Raw genomic sequence first — 22846 nt, 5'->3', positions numbered from 1 at the left:
ACAACTACAACAACAACATCAACAACAACATCAACAACTACAACAACAACAACAACAACTACAACAACAACAACAACAACAACTACAACAACAACATCAACAACAATGCCAGTGAACAATAACATGATGGGTCACAAAGTTACCACAACTATGCGAGTCGTGACCACAAAGTTATCTTAATCCCACAGTTATCTTAATCACAGTTATCTTAACCAAGAAGTAGTCGTAGAGCAGTAGTTAACGTATTCGATTCGCAACTGACTGGTCCCAGGTTCGATTCCCGGGCAGGACGAGACATTTACACATTTCCTTACACCTGATGCACCTATTCGCCTGGCAGTAAAGATGCCTTTATGAGTTAGTCAGCTGTTGTGGCTAGCGTCCTGGTGAAGGCCACTCGTCGACTAAGGGGGGAAAGAGAGAGGGGGTGGGGAAGAAGGAGGAGGGGGGGAGAAGGAGGGAAGGGGGAGGGATAGTGATAAGCCTAACGATCTCATTGCATTTTCACTTTAATGACGCAAAAATCACATGATATTCCTGAGAACAGTGGGGAAGGTCGCTCGCTGGATTGTTTCAAGCGCAGGTTAGACACTACATATGAATGTGGAAGGGGGGGGGGCGGTTAACATACACTTTAAAACTCGTAAGAGCCAAATAGACCTTGCGCAGTGGTCTATTTGTTATTGCGTCAGTATTTTTTTCCAGAATCCCATTGGGTGTGGGAGAACAGGGGGGGGGGAGGGGGTATCTGGCGTGCTCATAAGGGGTCCTGATGGTCCTAAGGTCAAGCCCAAAATTCCCCCTTCCCCCCCCCCACCCAAAACCCGAAAAAAGGGGCCCCATGACTCAAAATTAATACCTGCAGAACTGATGACCCGAAGACATTTCCCTGAGATCAATACTCCAGACAAGGGGCGAATAGGACATTTAGGCCTTATAATCTCCCAAGGGCTCCCCTATTCTCCCTATATTTACCCCGGGACCCACTACTCCAGGGGCGCGGGGCCGTAGCCCCCGTGGTGTAGGTCTGCGATGGGAAATGGGTAACGGGCTCCTCTTGAAGCTCTACGAAGTCAGCGACCTGATCTTCGAACTAAGAGATCTGCTCTTGGAACTGAGAGGCCTGCTCTTGGAACTGAGAGATCTGCTCTTGGAACTGAGAGATCTGCTCTTGGAACTGAGAGATCTGCTCTTGGAACTGAGAGATCTGCTCTTGGAACTGAGAGGCCTGCTCTTGGAACTGAGAGATCTGCTCTTGGAACTGAGAGATCTGCTCTTGGAACTGAGAGATCTGCTCTTGGAACTGAGAGATCTGCTCTTGGAACTGAGAGATCTGCTCTTGGAACTGAGAGATCTGCTCTTGGAACTGAGAGATCTGCTCTTGGAACTGAGAGATCTGCTCTTGGAACTGAGAGATCTGCTCTTGGAACTGAGAGAACTGCTCTTGGAACTGAGAGATCTGCTCTTTGAACTGAGAGGCCTGCTCTTTTAACTGAGCGACCTGCTCTTGGAACTGAGCGACCTGCTCTTGGAACTGAGAGATCTGCTCTTGGAACTGAGCGACCTGCTCTTGGAACTGAGCGACCTGCTCTTGGAACTGAGAGACCTGCTCTTGGAACTGAGAGACCTGCTCTTGGAACTGAGAGATCTGCTCTTGGAACTGAGCGACCTGCTCTTGGAACTTGGCGACCTGCTCTTGGAACTGAGAGATCTGCTCTTGGAACTTGGCGACCTGCTCTTGGAACTGAGAGACCTGCTCTTGGAACTGAGAGATCTGCTCTTGGAACTGAGCGACCTGCTCTTGGAACTTGGCGACCTGCTCTTGGAACTGAGAGATCTGCTCTTGGAACTTGGCGACCTGCTCTTGGAACTGAGAGATCTGCTCTTGGAACTTGGCGACCTGCTCTTGGAACTGAGAGATCTGCTCTTGGAACTGAGAGATCTGCTCTTGGAACTGAGAGATCTGCTCTTGGAACTGAGAGATGTGCTCTTGGAACTGAGAGATCTGCTCTTGGAACTGAGAGATCTGCTCTTGGAACTGAGAGATGTGCTCTTGGAACTGAGAGATCTGCTCTTGGAACTGAGAGATGTGCTCTTGGAACTGAGAGATGTGCTCTTGGAACTGAGAGATGTGCTCTTGGAACTGAGAGGCCTGCTCTTGGAACTGAGAGATCTGCTCTTGGAACTGAGAGGCCTGCTCTTGGAACTGAGAGATCTGCTCTTGGAACTGAGAGGCCTGCTCTTGGAACTGAGAGATCTGCTCTTGGAACTGAGAGGCCTGCTCTTGGAACTGAGAGATCTGCTCTTGGAACTGAGAGATCTGCTCTTGGAACTGAGAGATCTGCTCTTAGAACTGAGCGACCTGCTCTTGGAACTGAGAGATCTGCTTTTGGAACTGAGAGATCTTCTCTTGGAACTGAGAGATCTGCTCTTGGAACTGAGAGATCTGCTCTTGGAACTGGGAGGCCTGCTCTTGGAACTTGGCGACCTGCTCTTGGAACTTGGCGACCTGCTCTTGGAACTGAGAGATCTGCTCTTGGAACTGAGAGATCTGCTCTTGGAACTGAGAGATCTGCTCTTGGAACTGAGAGATCTGCTCTTGGAACTGAGAGATCTGCTCTTGGAACTGAGAGATCTGCTCTTGGAACTGAGAGATCTGCTCTTGGAACTGAGAGATCTGCTCTTGGAACTGAGAGATCTGCTCTTGGAACTGAGAGATCTGCTCTTGGAACTGAGAGATCTGCTCTTGGAACTGAGAGATCTGCTCTTGGAACTGAGAGATCTGCTCTTGGAACTGAGAGATGTGCTCTTGGAACTGAGAGATGTGCTCTTGGAACTGAGAGATGTGCTCTTGGAACTGAGAGATCTGCTCTTGGAACTGAGAGATGTGCTCTTGGAACTGAGAGATCTGCTCTTGGAACTGAGAGATCTGCTCTTGGAACTGAGAGATCTGCTCTTGGAACTGAGAGATCTGCTCTTGGAACTGAGAGATCTGCTCTTGGAACCGAGAGATGTGCTCTTGGAACTGAGAGATCTGCTCTTGGAACTGAGAGATCTGCTCTTGGAACTGAGAGTCTTGAATTGATTAGGGTCAATAGAAGCTGCCTCGTATAGACCTATGGAAGGCTGCAGGTCTTTTTCCATTTATTGGGACCTTATTGTAGTGGTTCACTGTATTGGTCTTATTGTAGTGGTTCACTGTATTGGTCTTATTGTAGTGGTTCACTGTATTGGTCTTATTGTATTGGTTCACTGTATTGGTCTTATTGTAGTGGTTCACTGTAAGGTCTTTTTGAGTACTGCGCTCCTGTCTAATCCCCCCTGAAAACACCAGGCTTCTTTCCAATCACTCAGAATACTGAGCACTTCTCCAGTCACTCTCAGAACACTGAGCACTTCTCCAGTCACTCTCAGAGCACTGAGCACTTCTCCAGTCACTCTCAGAACACTGAGCACTTCTCCAGTCACTCTCAGAACACTGAGCACTTCTCCAGTCACCCTCAGAACACTGAGCACTACTCCAGTCACTCTCAGAACACTGAGCACTTCTCCAATCACTCTCAGAACACTGAACACTTCTCCAGTCACCCTCAGAACACTTAAATAATACATTGTAATTCTGAGTCAACTAACTCGACTATAAATGAGCAAATATTCACGAAACAAAAGTTTTGGAATTTGTACTTGAGTGAGCTACACAGTTTGAGGCTCTGGTCAACCCGTCCTCGACTCAAGTCCATTACATCCAGCGGTCGACCCCACAGACGCATTCATAAATTTTAACATGCTGTTCATTCAAAACGGGAATTTTCTCAAGTATTAATTAATATTATAATATATTGGCATATTGTGTATATATAGGCATAGGTTAGGTTAGGTGTTTAGGTTCTGTTGGCGATTATTTGTATTTGTAGTACGTGGGTGAAGCATTTACAGCGTTGTGATTCGAACAAAATTCGTCAGTGAAGCACTTGTTCCGGATATGTTGGAACGTCAGCAGTTGTGAGTCGTGTGTAAACCGCTTTTCATTCATAAACAGCGGGTTTGGCGGGTGCATGGAATCACTTTTGGATCTTTGTTTGGAGGACGGGCTGCATTAAATACAGGTTCTTGGGCACTTGTCGCATTTGAGTTGGCACGGGGGTCAGTGGTTCGATATCCTCCGAGACATCTTCGAGGCTCCGAAGATGTTCTCATAATGTTTGAATCTTCTTGATTCGTCGTCAAGAAATTACTTTCGTTATTATTTTGTGTTCAGTTTTTCCTTGAACTGATCTCGTCTCACGCCGACCAGTCCAGTCCAAGTGGTTCCGCCCGACTAGCCCAAGTGGTTCGACCCGACCAGTCCAAGTGGTTCGACCCGACCAGTTCAAATGGTTCGACCCGACCAGCCCAAGTGATTCGACCCGACCAGTCCAAGTGGTTCCGCCCGACCAGCCCAAGTGATTCGACCCGACAAGTCCAAGTAATTCGACCCGTCCAGCCCAAGTGATTCGACCCGACCAGTCCAAGTGGACAAACAAACCCTATCCCCCCCCCCACCCCGGTAGGGAGCCGGTCGGCCGAGCGGACAGCACGCTGGACTTGTGATCCTGTGGTCCTGGGTTCGATCCCAGGCGCCGGCGAGAAACAATGGGCAGAGTTTCTTTCACCCTATGCCCCTGTTACCTAGCAGTAAAATAGGTACCTGGGTGTTAGTCAGCTGTCACGGGCTGCTTCCTGGGGGTGGAGGCCTGGTCGAGGACCGGGCCGCGGGGACACTAAAACGCCCCGAAATCATCTCAAGATAACCTCAAGATAACCCCTCAGACATAAACAAAGCCCCCATACATCCCTATAATTACAATTCTCAACAAACTGTATTAATTTATTAACCTTCCCTGAACCCGTTCTACTTTAAACGTGTCATTTTTCTCAAGTTATTTCGTCTGTTCTTGTGAACAGACAAAATGTTCTTGTGAACAGACAAAATGTTCTTGTGAACAGACAGAACTCCCCTATGCTGATGCTAATTTTATTATTACGAGGGGGGATCAATGATCAATATTATGAGCAATAATATTGATCTCATTCATAACGGGCTGCGCCATCTTTTTGAGGGGGGGGGGGGTGGTTTAGTGTTTGTCATTCGGTCAATCTCATGCAGGTAGGTAAGGTGATTAGGCGAGGAAGGCACTATATAAGCCTATACACCTATAGAGCCCTTTGGGCCACGAGGACAAGGAGCTGGGATATGAGGTCAAGGAGCTGGGATAGGATAAGGGACTGGGATATGAGGTCAAGGAGCTGGGATATCAGTTCAAGGAGCTGGGATATCAGGTCAAGGAGCTGGGATATGAGGTCAAGGAGATGGGATATGAGGTCAAGGAGCTGGGATATGAGGTCAAGGAGTTGGGATATGGGGTCAAGGAGCTGGGATAAGAGGTCAAGGAGCTGGGATATGAGGTCAAGGAGCTGGGATATGAGGTCAAGGAGCTGGGATATGAGGACAGGGTGCTGGGATAAGAGGTCAAGGAGTTGGGATATGAGGTCAAGGAGCTGGGATATGAGGTCAAGGAGCTGGGATATGAGGTCAAGGAACTGGGATATGAGGTCAAGGCGCTGGGACATTAGGACAAGGAGCTGGGATATGAGGACAATGCGCTGGGACTTGAGGACAAGGCGCTGGGATATGTGGCCACAGAGCTGGAACATGAGGACAAGGAACTGGGAAAATAACAAAGAGAAGGACTGGCCCACACCACATAGACCGTAGGGGATCGAACTCCGACCTACAAGAAGCGAGGTTAGTCATGAAATTAGATTACATTTTTCCCCTGGTACAGCAACTCGAGTCTCTCGCCCTTCACACGGAGCTCTCTTGCCCTTCACACGGAGCTCTCTCGCCCTTCACACGGAGCTCTCTCGCCCTTCACACGGAGCTCTCTCGCCCTTCACACGGAGCTCTCTTGCCCTTCACACGGAGCTCTCTCGCCCTTCACACGGAGCTCTCTTGCCCTTCACACGGAGCTCTCTTGCCCTTCACACGGAGCTCTCTCGCCCTTCACACGGAGCTCTCTCGCATCTTCAGTCCAGCAAATTTTGTTCTCAAATATGCTGAACACTTAAAATGGAAGTCCCACATTTCACAACTGCAGGTAAAAATGTCTAGACTGTGTTAATTAAGTTTACACATCACTTCCTGTCATATATAAATATATAAGCCTCGTTGTAGGGGCCTCGAAGCCTGGTGGATAGCGCGCAGGACTCGTAATTCTGTGGCGCGGGTTCGATTCCCGCACGAGGCAGAAACAATGGGCAAAGTTTCTTTCACCCTGAATGCCCCTGTTACCTAGCAGTAAATAGGTACCTGGGAGGTACCCTATAGGTAAATAGGGTAGGTTGTCAGCTGTCACGGGCTGCTTCCTGGGGGTGGAGGCCTGGGTGAGGACCGGGCCGCGGGGACACTAAAACCCCGAAATCATCTCAAGATAACCTCAAGATAACCTCAAGAAGCATGATGCAGGCGACGAGTCACAATAACGTGGCTAAAGTATGTTGACCTTTGTTGACAATCGACTTGAGAACGGTCCAGGACGGACCGAAACGTCGTCGTCGTCCCTTCACCTTCTAGTGTGTGGTCTGGTCAACATATAAGCATGATGTTATCTTCTTATATGTGTAACCAGAGAATGTTTAACGTATCTTATATCAAAGAAAAACGATTTGATGATAATGATTCGCGGCTAAAACGTGTCTTAAGCGATTTAAATCTGCTTATCTATTTGTGAAAAGGTCAGAAAACCGTCTATAAATATTTAAGAGAAGAAAATAGCATTCAGCATCACAGGAAATGAACAGCATTAAGTCAGGTTTTGTTATCATGTGTGTGTTCAAGTTATCGTTTTCGGCAACACTGTTGAGGGCTACATCAAGAAAAAAATTATAATTTATTCCAATATACAACGTCATGGCCTTGTTATATATAAAATAGACGTCTGTTTTGAGGGTAGGGTGTTGTGGGTGAGGGTAGGGTGTTGTGGGGGAGGGTAGGGTGTTGTGGGGGAGGGTAGGGTGTTGTGGGGGAGGGTAGGGTGTTGTGGGGGAGGGTAGGGTGTTGTGGGGGAGGGTAGGGTGTTGTGGGGGAGGGTAGGGTGTTGTGGGGGAGGGTAGGGTGTTGTGGGGGAGGGTAGGGTGTTGTGGGGGAGGGTAAGGTGTTGTGGGGGAGGGTAGGGTGTTGTGGGGGCGGGTAGGGTGTTGTGGGGGAGGGTAGGGTGTTGTGGGGGAGGGTAGGGTGTTGTGGGGGCGGGTAGGGTGTTGTGGGGGAGGGTAGGGTGTTGTGGGGGAGGGTAGGGTGTTGTGGGGGCGGGTAGGGTGTTGTGGGGGAGGGTAGGGTGTTGTGGGGGCGGGTAGGGTGTTGTGGGGGAGGGTAGGGTGTTGTGGGGGAGGGTAGGGTGTTGTGGGGGAGGGTAGGGTGTTGTGGGGGCGGGTAGGGTGTTGTGGGGGAGGGTAGGGTGTTGTGGGGGAGGGTAGGGTGTTGTGGGGGCGGGTAGGGTGTTGTGGGGGAGGGTAGGGTGTTGTGGGGGAGGGTAGGGTGTTGTGGGGGAGGGTAGGGTGTTGTGGGGGCGGGTAGGGTGTTGTGGGGGAGGGTAGGGTGTTGTGGGGGAGGGTAGGGTGTTGTGGGGGCGGATAGGGTGTTGTGGGGGAGGGTAGGGTGTTGTGGGGGAGGGTAGGGTGTTGTGGGGGAGGGTAGGGTGTTGTGGGGGCGGGTAGGGTGTTGTGGGGAGGGTAGGGTGTTGTGGGGGAGGGTAGGGTGTTGTGGGGGCGGGTAGGGTGTTGTGGGGGAGGGTAGGGTGTTGTGGGGGAGGGTAGGGTGTTGTGGGGGAGGGTAGGGTGTTGTGGGGGAGGGTAGGGTGTTGTGGGGGCGGGTAGGGTGTTGTGGGGGAGGGAAGGGTGTAGTGGGGGGAGGGTAGGGTGTTGGGGGGAGGGTAGAGTGTTGTGGGGGCGGGTAGGGTGTTGTGGGGGAGGGTAGGGTGTAGTGGGGGAGGGTAGGGTGTTGTGGGGGCGGGTAGGGTGTTGTGGGGGAGGGAAGGGTGTTGTGGGGGAGGGTAGGGGGTTGTGAGGGAGGGTAGGGTGTTGTGGGGGAGGGTAGGGTGTTGTGGGGGAGGGTAGGGTGTTGTGGGGGCGGGTAGGGTGTTGTGGGGGAGGGAAGGGTGTAGTGGGGGAGGGTAGAGTGTTGTGGGGGAGGGTAGGGTGTTGTGGGGGAGGGTAGGGTGTTGTGGGGGAGGGTAGGGTGTTGTGGGGCAGGTAGGGAGTTGTGGGGGAGGGTAGGGTGTAGTGGGGGAGGGTAGGGTGTTGTGGGGGCGGGTAGGGTGTTGTGGGGGAGGGAAGGGTGTTGTGGGGGAGGGTAGGGTGTTGTGGGGGAGGGTAGGGTGTTGTGGGGGAGGGTAGGGTGTTGTGGGGGAGGGTAGGGTGTAGTGGGGGAGGGTAGGGTGTTGTGGGGGCGGGTAGGGTGTTGTGGGGGAGGGAAGGGTGTAGTGGGGGAGGGTAGGGTGTTGTGGGGGAGGGTAAGGTGTTGTGGGGGAGGGAAGGGTGTAGTGGGGGAGGGTAGGGTGTTGTGGGGGCGGGTAGGGTGTTGTGGGGGAGGGAAGGGTGTAGTGGGGGAGGGTAGGGTGTTGTGGGGGAGGGTAGGGTGTAGTGGGGGAGGGTAGGGTGTTGTGGGGGCGGGTAGGGTGTTGTGGGGGAGGGAAGGGTGTAGTGGGGGAGGGTAGGGTGTTGTGGGGGAGGGTAGGGTGTTGTGGGGGAGGGTAGAGTGTTGTGGGGGAGGGTAGGGTGTTGTGGGGGAGGGTAGGGTGTTGTGGTGGAGGGTAGGGTGTTGTGGGGGAGGGTAGGGTGTTGTGGGGGCGGGTAGGGTGTTGTGGGGGAGGGTAGGGTGTTGTGGTGGAGGGTAGGGTGTTGTGGGAGAGGGTAGGGTGTTGTGGGGGAGGGTAGGGTGTTGTGGGGGCGGGTAGGGTGTTGTGGGGGAGGGTAGGGTGTTATGGGGGAGGGTAGGGTGTTGTGGGGGAGGGTAGGGTGTTGTGGGGGAGGGTAGAGTGTTGTGGGGAGGGTAGGGTGTTGTGGGGGAGGGTAGGGTGTTGTGGTGGAGGGAAGGGTGTTGTGGGGGAGGGTAGGGTGTAGTGGGGGAGGGTAGGGTGTAGTGGTGGAGAGAAGGGTGTTGTGCGGTAGGGTAGGGTGTAGTGGTGGAGGGAAGGGTGTTGTGGGGGAGGGTAGGGTGTTGTGGGGGGAGGGTAGGGTGTTGTGGGGGAGGGTAGGGTGTTGTGGGGGCGGGTAGGGTGTAGTGGGGGAGGGTAGGGTGTTGTGGGGGAGGGTAGGGTGTTGTGGGGGAGGGTAGGGTGTTGTGGGGGAGGGTAGGGTGTAGTGGGGGGAGGGTAGGGTGTTGTGGGGGAGGGTAGGGTGTTGTGGGGGCGGGTAGGGTGTAGTGGGGGAGGGTAGGGTGTTGTGGGGGAGGGTAGGGTGTTGTGGGGGAGGGTAGGGTGTTGTGGGGGAGGGTAGGGTGTTGTGGGGGAGGGTAGGGTGTTGTGGGGGAGGGTAGGGTGTAGTGGGGGAGGGTAGGGTGTTGTGGTGGAGGGTAGGGTGTAGTGGTGGAGGGTAGGGTGTTGTGGGGGAGGGTAGGGTGTTGTGGGGAAGGGTAGGGTGTTGTGGGGGAGGGTAGGGTGTTGTGGTGGAGGGTAGGGTGTTGTGGGGGAGGGAAGGGTGTAGTGGGGGAGGGTAGGGTGTTGTGGGGGAGGGTAGGGTGTTGTGGGGGAGGGTAGAGTGTTGTGGGGGAGAGTAGGGTGTAGTGGGGGGAGGGTAGGGTGTTGTGGGGGAGGGTAGGGTGTTGTGGGGGAGGGTAGAGTGTTGTGGGGGAGGGTAGGGTGTTGTGGGGAGGGTAGGGTGTTGTGGGGGCGGGTAGGGTGTTGTGGGGGAGGGTAGGGTGTTGTGGGGGAGGGTAGGGTGTTGTGGGGGAGGGTAGAGTGTTGTGGGGGAGGGTAGGGTGTTGTGGGGGAGGGTAGGGTGTTGTGGGGGAGGGTAGGGTGTAGTGGGTGAGGACATGGTGTAAAGGGGGAGAGGTATGGTGGTGAGGGAGAGGGAAGGTGGTGAGGGAGAGGGATGGTGGTGAGGGAGAGGGAAAATAGTGAGGGAGAGGGAAGATGGTGAGGGAGAGGGAAGATAGTGAGGGAGAGGGATGGTGGTGAGGGAGAGGGAAGATGGTGAGGGAGAGGGAAGGTGTTGAGGGAGAGGGAAGATGGTGAGGGAGAGGGAAGGTGGAGAGGGAGAGGGATGGTGGAGAGGGAGAGGGAAAGTGGTGAGAGAGAGGGAAAGTGGTGAGGGAGAGGGAAGGTGTTGAGGGAGAGGGAAGGTGGAGAGGGAGAGGGATGGTGGTGAGGGAGAGGGAAGGTGGTGAGGGAGAGGGAAGGTGGAGAGGGAGAGGGATGGTGGTGAGGGAGAGGGAAGGTGGTGAGGGAGAGGGAAGGTGGAGAGGGAGAGGGATGGTGGTGAGGGAGAGGGAAGGTGGAGAGGGAGAGGGATGGTGGTGAGGGAGAGGGAAGGTGGTGAGGGAGAGGGAAGGTGGAGAGGGAGAGGGATGGTGGTGAGGGAGAGGGAAGGTGGTGTGGGAGAGGGAAGGTGGTGAGGGAGAGGGAAGGTACTGAGGGAGAGGGAAGGTGGTGAGGGAGAGGGAAGGTACTGAGGGAGAGGGAAGGTACTGAGGGAGAGGGAAGGTGGAGAGGGAGAGGGAAGGTACTGAGGGAGAGGGAAGGTGGTGAGGGAGAGGGAAGGTGGTGAGGGAGAGGGAAGGTGGTGAGGGAGAGGGAAGGTGGTGAGGGAGAGGGAAGGTGGTGAGGGAGAGGGAAGGTGGTGAGGGAGAGGGAAGGTGGTGAGGGAGAGGGAAGGTACTGAGGGAGAGGGAAGGTACTGAGGGAGAGGGAAGGTGGTGAGGGAGAGGGAAGGTGGTGAGGGAGAGGGAAGGTGGTGAGGGAGAGGGAAGGTGGTGAGGGAGAGGGAAGGTGGTGAGGGAGAGGGAAGGTACTGAGGGAGAGGGAAGGTACTGAGGGAGAGGGAAGGTGGTGAGGGAGAGGGAAGGTGGTGAGGGAGAGGGAAGGTGGTGAGGGAGAGGGAAGGTGGAGAGGGAGAGGGAAGGTACTGAGGGAGAGGGAAGGTACTGAGGGAGAGGGAAGGTGGAGAGGGAGAGGGAAGGTACTGAGGGAGAGGGAAGGTACTGAGGGAGAGGGAAGGTGGTGAGGGAGAGGGAAGGTGGTGAGGGAGAGGGAAGGTACTGAGGGAGAGGGAAGGTACTGAGGGAGAGGGAAGGTGGAGAGGGAAGGTGGTGAGGGAGAGGGAAGGTTGTGAGGGAGAGGGAAGGTACTGAGGGAGAGGGATGGTGGTGAGGGAGAGGGAAGGTGGTGAGGGAGAGGGAAGGTACTGAGGGAGAGGGAAGGTGGAGAGGGAGAGGGAAGGTACTGAGAGAGAGGGAAGGTACTGAGGGAGAGGGAAGGTACTGAGGGAGAGGGAAGGTGGAGAGGGAGAGGGAAGGTACTGAGGGAGAGGGAAGGTACTGAGGGAGAGGGAAGGTGGAGAGGGAGAGGGAAGGTACTGAGGGAGAGGGATGGTGGTGAGGGAGAGGGAAGGTGGTGAGGGAGAGGGAAGGTGGTGAGGGAGAGGGATGGTGGTGAGGGAGAGGGAAGGTGGTGAGGGAGAGGGAAGGTGGTGAGGGAGAGGGAAGGTACTGAGGGAGAGGGAAGGTGGAGAGGGAGAGGGAAGGTACTGAGGGAGAGGGAAGGTGGAGAGGGAGAGGGAAGGTGGAGAGGGAGAGGGAAGGTGGTGAGGGAGAGGGAAGGTAGAGAGGGAGAGGGAAGGTGGTGAGGGAGAGGGAAGGTGGTGAGGGAGAGGGAAGGTGGTGAGGGAGAGGGAAGGTGGAGAGGGAGAGGGAAGGTGGTGAGGGAGAGGGAAGGTACTGAGGGAGAGGGAAGATGGAGAGGGAGAGGGAAGGTGGTGAGGGAGAGGGAAGGTGGTGAGGGAGAGGGAAGGTAGAGAGGGAGAGGGAAGGTGGAGAGGGAGAGGGAAGGTGGTGAGGGAGAGGGAAGGTGGTGAGGGAGAGGGAAGGTGGTGAGGGAGAGGGAAGGTGGTGAGGGAGAGGGAAGGTGGTGAGGGAGAGGGAAGGTGGTGAGGGAGAGGGAAGGTGGTGAGGGAGAGGGAAGGTACTGAGGGAGAGGGAAGGTGGAGAGGGAGAGGGAAGGTGGAGAGGGAGAGGGAAGGTACTGAGGGAGAGGGAAGGTGGTGAGGGAGAGGGAAGGTGGTGAGGGAGAGGGAAGGTTGTGAGGGAGAGGGAAGGTAGAGAGGGAGAGGGAAGGTGGTGAGGGAGAGGGAAGGTGGTGAAGGAGAGGGAAGGTACTGAGGGAGAGGGAAGGTGGAGAGGGAGAGGGAAGGTGGTGAGGGAGAGGGAAGGTGGTGAGGGAGAGGGAAGGTGGTGAGGGAGATGGAAGGTACTGAGGGAGAGGGAAGGTGGAGAGGGAGAGGGAAGGTGGTGAGGGAGAGGGAAGGTGGTGAGGGAGAGGGAAGGTGGAGAGGGAGAGGGAAGGTGGTGAGGGAGAGGGAAGGTGGTGAGGGAGAGGGAAGGTGGTGAGGGAGAGGGAAGGTGGTGAGGGAGAGGGAAGGTGGTGAGGGAGAGGGTAGGTGGTGAGGGAGAGGGAAGGTGGTGAGGGAGAGGGAAGGTAGAGAGGGAGAGGGAAGGTGGTGAGGGAAAGGGAAGGTGGAGAGGGAGAGGGAAGGTACTGAGGGAGAGGGAAGGTGGTGAGGGAGAGGGAAGGTAGAGAGGGAGAGGGAAGGTGGTGAGGGAGAGGGAAGGTGGTGAGGGAGAGGGAAGGTGGTGAGGGAGAGGGAAGGTGGAGAGGGAGAGGGAAGGTGGAGAGGGAGAGGGAAGGTGGTGAGGGAGAGGGAAGGTACTGAGGGAGAGGGAAGATGGAGAGGGAGAGGGAAGGTGGTGAGGGAGAGGGAAGGTGGTGAGGGAGAGGGAAGGTAGAGAGGGAGAGGGAAGGTGGAGAGGGAGAGGGAAGGTGGTGAGGGAGAGGGAAGGTGGTGAGGGAGAGGGAAGGTGGTGAGGGAGAGGGAAGGTGGTGAGGGAGAGGGAAGGTGGTGAGGGAGAGGGAAGGTGGTGAGGGAGAGGGAAGGTACTGAGGGAGAGGGAAGGTACTGAGGGAGAGGGAAGGTGGAGAGGGAGAGGGAAGGTGGAGAGGGAGAGGGAAGGTGGAGAGGGAGAGGGAAGGTGGAGAGGGAGAGGGAAGGTACTGAGGGAGAGGGAAGGTGGTGAGGGAGAGGGAAGGTGGTGAGGGAGAGGGAAGGTGGTGAGGGAGAGGGAAGGTAGAGAGGGAGAGGGAAGGTGGTGAGGGAGAGGGAAGGTGGTGAAGGAGAGGGAAGGTACTGAGGGAGAGGGAAGGTGGAGAGGGAGAGGGAAGGTGGTGAGGGAGAGGGAAGGTGGTGAGGGAGAGGGAAGGTGGTGAGGGAGAGGGAAGGTACTGAGGGAGAGGGAAGGTGGAGAGGGAGAGGGAAGGTGGTGAGGGAGAGGGAAGGTGGTGAGGGAGAGGGAAGGTGGAGAGGGAGAGGGAAGGTGGTGAGGGAGAGGGAAGGTGGTGAGGGAGAGGGAAGGTGGTGAGGGAGAGGGAAGGTGGTGAGGGAGAGGGAAGGTGGTGAGGGAGAGGGAAGGTGGTGAGGGAGAGGGAAGGTAGAGAGGGAGAGGGAAGGTGGTGAGGGAAAGGGAAGGTGGAGAGGGAGAGGGAAGGTACTGAGGGAGAGGGAAGGTGGTGAGGGAGAGGGAAGGTGGTGAGGGAAAGGGAAGGTGGTGAGGGAGAGGGAAGGTGGTGAGCGAGAGGGAAGGTGGTGAGGGAGAGGGAAGGTAGAGAGGGAGAGGGAAGGTGGTGAGGGAGAGGGATGGTGGTGAGGGAGAGGGAAGGTGGTGAGGGAGAGGGAAGGTGGTGAGGGAGAGGGAAGGTGGTGAGGGAGAGGGAAGGTGGTGAGGGAGAGGGAAGGTGGAGAGGGAGAGGGAAGGTACTGAGGGAGAGGGAAGGTGGTGAGGGAGAGGGAAGGTAGAGAGGTAGAAGGAAGGTACTGAGGGAGAGGGAAGGTGGAGAGGGAGAGGGAAGGTACTGAGGGAGAGGGAAGGTGGTGAGGGAGAGGGAAGGTGGTGAGGGAGAGGGAAGGTGGTGAGGGAGAGGGAAGGTGGTGAGGGAGAGGGATGGTGGTGAGGGAGAGGGAAGGTGGAGAGGGAGAGGGAAGGTACTGAGGGAGAGGGAAGGTGGTGAGGGAGAGGGAAGGTAGAGAGGGAGAGGGAAGGTACTGAGGGAGAGGGAAGGTGGAGAGGGAGAGGGAAGGTACTGAGGGAGAGGGAAGGTGGAGAGGGAGAGGGAAGGTACTGAGGGAGAGGGAAGGTGGTGAGGGAGAGGGAAGGTGGTGAGGGAGAGGGAAGGTGGTGAGGGAGAGGGAAGGTAGAGAGGGAGAGGGAAGGTGGTGAGGGAGAGGGATGGTGGTGAGGGAGAGGGAAGGTGGTGAGGGGGAACTCACTACCCTCAAAGCGACACCAATTTCTACTTATGTTTCTCTGGCTAATCCGATTATCCAATATCTATTTGTGTCCCCCTCGTCCTGTGTCCTCTCTTCCTTGATAATCTGTGCACGAGTGAGCTCACCTTGTTGTGCTTGCGGGGGATGAGTTTCGACTCTTGGGTCCCGCCTTTCAACCGTCAATTATCTAGTGTAGCGGTTCCTGAGCCTATTTGGCTCTATTATATCTACTTTATGATAGATATGAGCACTCACTTAATTGTTCCTGCAGGATCGAGCATTGGCTCTTGAATCCCGTCTTTCTAGCCTCCGGTTGCTTAAAGCAATGATTCCTGTCTTATTTCCCTATCTTATCTACTTTTAAATTTATGAATAGAGTTTGCTTCTATAACCTACTTCTTTAGTTCATTCCATTTCTCCACTACTCTCACGCTAAATGAAAATTTTCTAACATCTCTGTGACTCATCTGAGTTTCCAGCTTCCACCCATGTCCCCCTTGTTCTATAGGTATTCAGTGTGAACTTTTCATCTGTTTTCGCTTTGTCAATCCTCATAAGTATTTTTGACATCTATATCATATCTTCCCGCTCACTCTTTTTTTTTTTTTTTATTTTAGCGTCGACAGGTTCAGCTCCTTCAGTCGCTCTTCATACCCCATCCCTCGTAATTCTGGGACGAACCACGTCACAAACTTGTTAACCTTTTCCAGTTCCTTCATGTGTTTCTCCTCTTCATGATGGAGAGGCATATTCTGAAACTGGTCTCACGTAGGCAGGGTAAAAAGTGTTCTAAATGCCTCCTCACTTAGGCCTCTGAATGATGTTCTAACTTTTGCCAGTGTAGAGTACGCTGCTGTTGTTATCCTATTTATATGTGCCTCAGGAGATAGATTAGGTGTTACGTCCACACCCAGGTCTCTTTCTCGAATCGCCACAGGTAAGGTTAGGTTAGGTTAGGTTAGGTTAGGTTAGGTTAGGTAAGTAGTTTCTTTTATTTGTGTACTGTCCCTTTGGTCTCCTGTCACCTAGTCCCATTTCCTTAACGTTACACTTGCTCGTGTTTAACTCTAGTAGCCATTTCTCCGATCATCTCTGCAACTTGTTCAAGAACTCATGGAGAATTCTGCAAATCCTCCTCTGTCACATCTCGTCTCATTAATTTTGCGTCATCTGCAAACATCGACATGTAGGACCTACCTCCTGTAGACATGTCGTTCATGTATGTTAGAAATAGAACTGGTCCCAGCACCGACCCTTGAGGAACTCCACTCGTTACTGTTCGCCAGTCCCACTTCTCGCCCCTGACTCTGTGTACTCACCTAGTTGTGCTTGCGGGGGTTGAGCTCTGCTCTTTCGGTCCGCCTCTCAACTGTCAGTCAATCAACTGCTACTAATTACTAACGATTTTTTTTCACACACACACACACACACACGAACACACACAAACACACACACACACACACACACACATCCTCCTCGTAAGGGCCTCCTCGTGAGGGGCCTCGTAGCCTGGTGGATAGCGCGCAGGATTCGTAATTCTGTGGCGCGGGTTCGATTCCCGCACGAGGCAGAAACATATGGGCAAAGTTTCTTTCACCCTGAATGCCCCTGTTACCTAGCAGTAAATAGGTTCCTGGGAGTTAGTCAGCTGTCACGGGCTGCTTCCTGGGGTGTGTGTGTGTGTGGTGCGGGGAAAAAAAAAAAAAAAAAAGTAGTTAGTAAACAGTTGATTGACAGTTGAGAGGCGGGCCGAAAGAGCAAAGCTCAACCCCCGCAAACACAGCTAGGTGAATACACACACACTCACACACACACACACAGGTGAGTAATAGGAAGGTGTATAATAGGTGAGTACAGGAAGCATCCCGTAACATCTGTCTAACTCCCAGGTACCTATTTACTGCTAGGTAACAGGGAGCATTCAGGGTGAAAGAAACTTTGACCGTTTGTTTCTGCCTGGTCTGGGAATCGAACCATGGCCACAAAATTACGAGTCCCGCGTGCTGTTCATTCAGCTACCAGACACTACTGGCATTGAGGCACATAGGAATGTGCCTCAGTGCCAACAGTGACTGCCCAGACAGGTACAAGAGGAGTGTTGTCAACGCTTATGTGGACCGTGCTCTCAGCCACAGCTCAGGATGGAAGCAAGTCGATGAGGAACTCTGTAGGGTAAGGCAGGTCCTGGTCAACAACGGCTTCTCTAACGGTTATGTTGAAGACATCATAAAAAGAAAGGTAAAACACCATGCAACCTCTGAAGAGTCAACTAACACGACACATGTTCCCCCTATTACACTATTTTAGAGGAATTTCTTTTCGACAGCTCATAAAACGGAGGAAAGGGTCCTGAAAGATATTGTTGATAGGAACGTTATCCCTACAGACAAAAATCAGAAAATGCAATTGACGATTTACTATAAAACCAAAAAAAAACGGCCAATCTACTCATGAAAAACTCTCCAGACACAAAGCAAAATGCCTTGACGGAAACCAACATCGTCTATGCCTTCAATTGCCCACTTAGGGACTGTAAGCCCCAAAGAACTCAGTATATAGGCAAGACAACAACGTCTCTTTCCAGGCGATTAACAATGCATAAACAACAGGGCTCCATAAAGGAACATATAATCTCCTCTCACAACCAGATCATCACCAGAGATATGTTAACAAACACAGAAATCATCGATAGATACAGCGATAGAAGGAGGCTCGACATCTGCGAGGCACTACACATCAAAAAGTCAACACCAGCAATCAACAGCCAATTAATGCACAACTATATTCTACCCACTTTAAGACTCCGAACCAATATAGAAGCATCAAGAGGAAGTATGGGCCAATAGGCCTTCTGCAGTTACTTCCATTCTTATGTTCTCATATCCAATTAATACCCATAGTTTCGTGTTTTGACTTGTGTTTGTCACAAGTTTGTTCACCTCATCCAAAACTGTTGTACTATATCACCTCACCCAAATGCGAGTACAAGTATGACGGATTAGCGTGTTTACAGGTTACAGTTGTGTGTGTAAACAAAAGTCTTTGTAAATGTAATAAGTTATTACGAAACGCGTTCAGGCGTCGCGTCAATATAGAAATAAAAATGAATTTTGGGGAATTAATTTTTCAGTTACCATCGACATTGAAAAGAAACATAAGAAATATTGAGAGAATTCGTGTTAGAATTATTTATCTTACCTTTTCAGTCATACCTAACAACATATGTTTACAAGAAAGACTGTTACCAAAATATACTAATATATATATATTTTAATATTTAGTTTAGGTTCTGATACTCTGAAATTTATTTTCCTAGTTTCCACCGCGGGTGTGGAAGATGTGGAATGAATGGAGGATATGGAAGAGGAGGGAACCGGAGGAAGAAAGGCAATAGGATGGCAGGTAAGGCGATATAAGACAGTGGACAGAAGAGCCAGGAAAAGAAAGAGGACAAGGAATAAGAGGTAAGAACAGATGATCTAAATTCTCTTCCTTGCTCTCTCAGTAGAATATTACATCATTGCGTTCAGAAGGTCAACATTATGTGGCGTGGGAGTGTGGACAAGTGAACACCGGTTGGCAGCAGATGTATATATTTACTCGTCTAAATTGCAGTACTCACATGCATAGCAAAGTTGGCAACCTGTTTGCAAAGTCCTCTTGAAGGTCACGTATGTTGAAATAAGTATGACCCGCTTAAATCTGCGTTTATGTGGAGATCGTCGGAAGAATAGAATTGAATTTAAGTTCTTTCGGTGTGGGTATATATATATATATATATATATATATATATATATATATATATATATATATATATATATATATATATATATATATATATATATACTCCCAGATCACTTGAACAAGCAATGTATATATATATATATATATATATATATATATATATATATATATATATATATATATATATATATATTTTGAAGAAAGGTTGACCAATATGATGATAATATGCAGTTAGAGAAACTATCCACATACGTAGATATATTTTGTGAAGTTGTTTTTCTTATAATGGTGTTTATAAGTATAGTAACCATTATAAGTGGTAGGTTTTTTTTTAATAACTGAACTGAATTTATCTTCTAACGAACAAAGACCCTCCACCACTTCCCTGATCATATAAGATTAACCACATCAACTACTACTTACTGCTGCTGCTGCCGCTGCTGTTGTCAATCAACCAATAATGGACACTGGTGTGCATATTGAAGGATCGCCCTGAAATCGTCGTATCACGAAGAAGGGTTCAACGTCACCTTTACTTCGGGAAGCGGTTCCTATTTAGCCTACTGGTCATGAATACACACACCCACTCGAGCCGCCGTGACTCCCCCCCACACTCTATTTTTGGCATGATCTAATGCTCGTTCATGATGTTACTGTCAACCAATTTGCAGCCGCATGTCTCTCTCTCTTTTCCTTGAAATCCTCACTAGGACAAGAGCAAAAAATCAGTTGTCTACAGACAGACATTATACGAAAATACACAGCATGAATATATATAATATTGCTGTACAGCACCATAGGATCAACTACGACGGTTGAGAGGCGGGACCAAAGAGCCAGAGCTCAACCCCCCCGCAAGCACAACTAAGTGAGTACACCGGTAACACACCAATATATTCATCAAATAAACTGCACTTGGCTGCTGATCAATTCTCGCCCAAATATCTTGTCCTATAACTACTTGGGGTTGAATAACTAACTTATACAAAAAATATCTTCAACAAGAAATACGTAACTTTCTCGCCTTACATGGCGTCACTCACGCCATATGCACTCAAGCACTCCCTCATACATAATATGCACTCAAGCACTCCCTCATACATAATATGCACTCAAGCTCTCCCTCATACATAATATGCACTCAAGCACTCCCTCATACATAATATGCACTCAAGCACTCCCTCATACATAATATGCACTCAAACACTCCCTCATACATAATATGCACTCAAGAACTCCCTCATACATAATATGCACTCAAGCACTCCTTCATACATAATATGCACTCAAGCACTCCCTCATACATAATATGCACTCAAGCTCTCCCTCATACATAATATGCACTCAAGCACTCCCTCATACATAATATGCACTCAAGCACTCCCTCATACATAATATGCACTCAAGCACTCCCTCATACATAATATGCACTCAAACACTCCCTCATACATAATATGCACTCAAGAACTCCCTCATACATAATATGCACTCAAGCACTCCTTCATACATAATATGCACTCAAGCACTCCCTCATACATAATATGCACTCAAGAACTCCCTCATATATAATATGCACTCAAGCACTCCCTCATACATAATATGCACTCAAGCACTCCCTCATATATAATATGCACTCAAGAACTCCCTCATACATAATATGCACTCAAGCACTCCCTCATACATAATATGCACTCAAGCACTCCCTCATACATAATATGCACTCAAGCACTCCCTCATACATAATATGCACTCAAGAACTCCCTCATATATAATATGCACTCAAGCACTCCCTCATACATAATATGCACTCAAGCACTCCCTCATACATAATATGCACTCAAGCACTCCCTCATACATAATATGCACTCAAGCACTCCCTCATACATAATATGCACTCAAGCACTCCCTCATACGTAATATGCACTCAAGCACTCCCTCATACATAATATGGTGTCCATACACTTCTCTGTTCTGCTTCCTGAGGCCCTCCACGACCGACATCTGTCTCTGGGTCCTCAAACCAGACAGGTAATCCTGCAGTTTCTTCAATATATACTGCTACTTGAAGTCCCACTTAATGCCTGTGAAGTTCCTCCATGTAGCTTCACCAAACGACGTGCAGCTCCACTTGAAATTCAATTTTATCCCTGGAGTTCCACTCTATATTTGAAGTTCTACTTCACACTTGAAGTTCTACTCCACACCTGAAATTCTACTCCCACAGAATCTTCACCAGACACGAAGCTCCTTCACGAACTTCTCCCCCACACAAACCTGTAATTCTAGTTCCATACCATAATAACATATTTTCCTAATAAAATATTAATAACATATATTCACAAATATGTTCCTCTTTCCGACATCCCCTTCGGCACGTCGGCTCTGCCGTGGTGGGTTACTCCCCCATTTTTGGACGAGTCCACATTGAATTTCTCCTCTGACAGGGCGGCTGCAGCTCCGTCCCTCAGTCCTTCACTGACCTCCGGTGAGCAAGTACGTGTCGCTCTTGCCCCTATCATGTCCAATCGTCTCAAACTCATAATATACTCTCATTGTCTTCATAAAATCGCTAACATGTATCCACTAATGTTCTCACCGATCACTGGACACACGATCAAGCAATTATAAGCAATCGTGCATATAATTGTGTTTACCACAGAAATGATGATGCTATCTTGAGATGATTTCGGGGCTTTAGTGTCCCCGCGGCCCGGTCCTCGACCAGGCCTCCACCCCCAGGAAGCAGCCCGTGACAGCTGACTAACACCCAGGTACCTATTTTACTGCTAGGTAACAGGGGCATAGGGTGAAAGAAACTCTGCCCATTGTTTCTCGCCGGCGCCCGAGATCGAACCCGGGACCACAGGATCACAAGTCCAGCGTGCTGTCCGCTCGGCCGACCGGCTCCATGCGATGACACTTGGCCACTGGTGCTCCAAAATGGTGCTACTCTTGATCGTCCACCAATCCTCTTGAACTGTCTCTAAATGCTTCTCACAGTCCTGACATGAGTGCATGAGGTCGCCTGGCAGGTTTCACACAGAAACACCTGCTCAGTTTCCTCCACTCAACGGATACCTCACAGTAGGGTCCACATGGGTCATAGGCTTCAGGCCGCCCCTAATATCGTTCACGATCACAGATAAATGTCGTACGACGTATTCAGCAGCTTCCTCACACGTTGTACACTGTAGCCTTCACTCAAACTCTTAACCAAGAACTATAATCTTCTTTCCTCCCAGTAGGGCACCGACGTACATCTATCCTCGACGACTCTCGCAACTCAAGTGACTCCTTACGACTTCCATAATGTCGACATCTTATTTTGTTTCCACAAGATTCTTGCCCTCTACTTTCATTCTCTTCTAGTCTTAATTTACTGATCTTTGCTTAATTTATTTCCTTCCCTTGACTCCTGCCTCCAGTCAGATGGGTAGAATACTTCTCACAAGGCACCTACCAAATTTTCCTAACCTGGGGTTAGCAAAATCCTTACCCAGCCTCGCCTGTGCCGGGTAAGTCCACTGCGGGCTCACCATAGCCCGTGCTACTTGCAACTTTGTGTTCCCAGTAGCTGAATCTAAAAACATCAACTTAATCACTTTAAAATACTTTAAAAGGATCCACTTTTCCCCTACTGAAATGATTCAATCTAAGGATAGAATAGTTGATCCATTACACTGTCATAACAGAGCTCGCAGTGCATAATTCAAAGTATTAGATGTATAATATTATATATTATATTATTATATATTATATTATATATTAATAATTAATAAATAATTTAAGCAAAGGAGCTTCAAGAGATCCATAACCTTTAGGCATTTGTCTTGTATGTCTTGTAACCTTAATAATTATATATTATTATATATAATATTATATATTATATATAATATATATTTCACACAAAGTATTAGATATAGAACTTTGTAACGCTGATCAATTTCTAATGTGGACGGGGGTGATCGTGTCAGTTGGGATTGGAGTTTCTAAAATGGAAGAATTTCAGATTGGGGATTGATGTGGAGACAGTGGGGGGGGGGGGGCAGCGATAGATTTAGAGTTGAGTAGTTGAGTATTTATCTTCTCCTGCCTGGAGAAGGTATTAGGCTACTAGTGAATGAGGTTAGTGATATATAAGGTTTGCGATGTGTAGGGTTACCGTTATATAAGTATAGTGATTTATAAGGTCAATAAAGATGTTTAATAATTAGTAATTAAACCTCCGCCTTTCTAACCATTAGTTCCCTAATGTACTGATTCTCGACCTATTTTTGCTTCTATCTTGTCTACTGCGTCTCTCTCTCTCTCTCTCTCTCTCTCTCTCTCTCTCTCTCTCTCTCTCTCTCTCTCTCTCTCTCTCTCTCTCTCTCTCTCTCTCTCTCTCTCTCTCTCTCTCACACACACACATTACCAGGATACAGCCTGTAGCAGCTGTCGAACTCTCCTATTTATTGCAAGGTGAAGAGGCGCATCAGGTGAAAGAAATTCTACCCATTTGTTTCTGCCTCATAGGGGGATCGAACCCAGG

General features: G+C 50.6%; 2 protein-coding genes across 2 annotated transcripts in view; one reads left to right on the top strand and one right to left on the bottom strand.

Moving 5' to 3' along the window:
• LOC123749468 (uncharacterized) overlaps positions 1-22846 on the top strand; it is a gene marked incomplete in the record, with an annotated part of 443575 nt that overhangs the window by 323899 nt on the left and 96830 nt on the right.
• The window catches only part of LOC138357016 (uncharacterized), a 31684-nt gene continuing 9931 nt past the window's right edge, over positions 1094-22846 (bottom strand). Inside the window, exons 6-9 of the mRNA XM_069313550.1 lie at positions 21812-21895; positions 2481-3075; positions 1494-2437; positions 1094-1443 (exon numbers count right to left, since the gene is read on the bottom strand). Of these exons, the coding sequence (XP_069169651.1) occupies positions 1094-1443; positions 1494-2437; positions 2481-3075; positions 21812-21895 (1973 nt within the window). The remainder of the gene's footprint in view (positions 1444-1493; positions 2438-2480; positions 3076-21811; positions 21896-22846) is intronic.

The sequence above is a fragment of the Procambarus clarkii genome, chromosome 75, assembly GCF_040958095.1.
Source record: "Procambarus clarkii isolate CNS0578487 chromosome 75, FALCON_Pclarkii_2.0, whole genome shotgun sequence".
NCBI classification, from domain to species: Eukaryota; Metazoa; Arthropoda; class Malacostraca; order Decapoda; family Cambaridae; genus Procambarus; species Procambarus clarkii.
The sequence above is the reverse complement of the archived record's forward strand: the minus strand, read 5'-3'. Positions and strand labels throughout refer to the sequence as shown.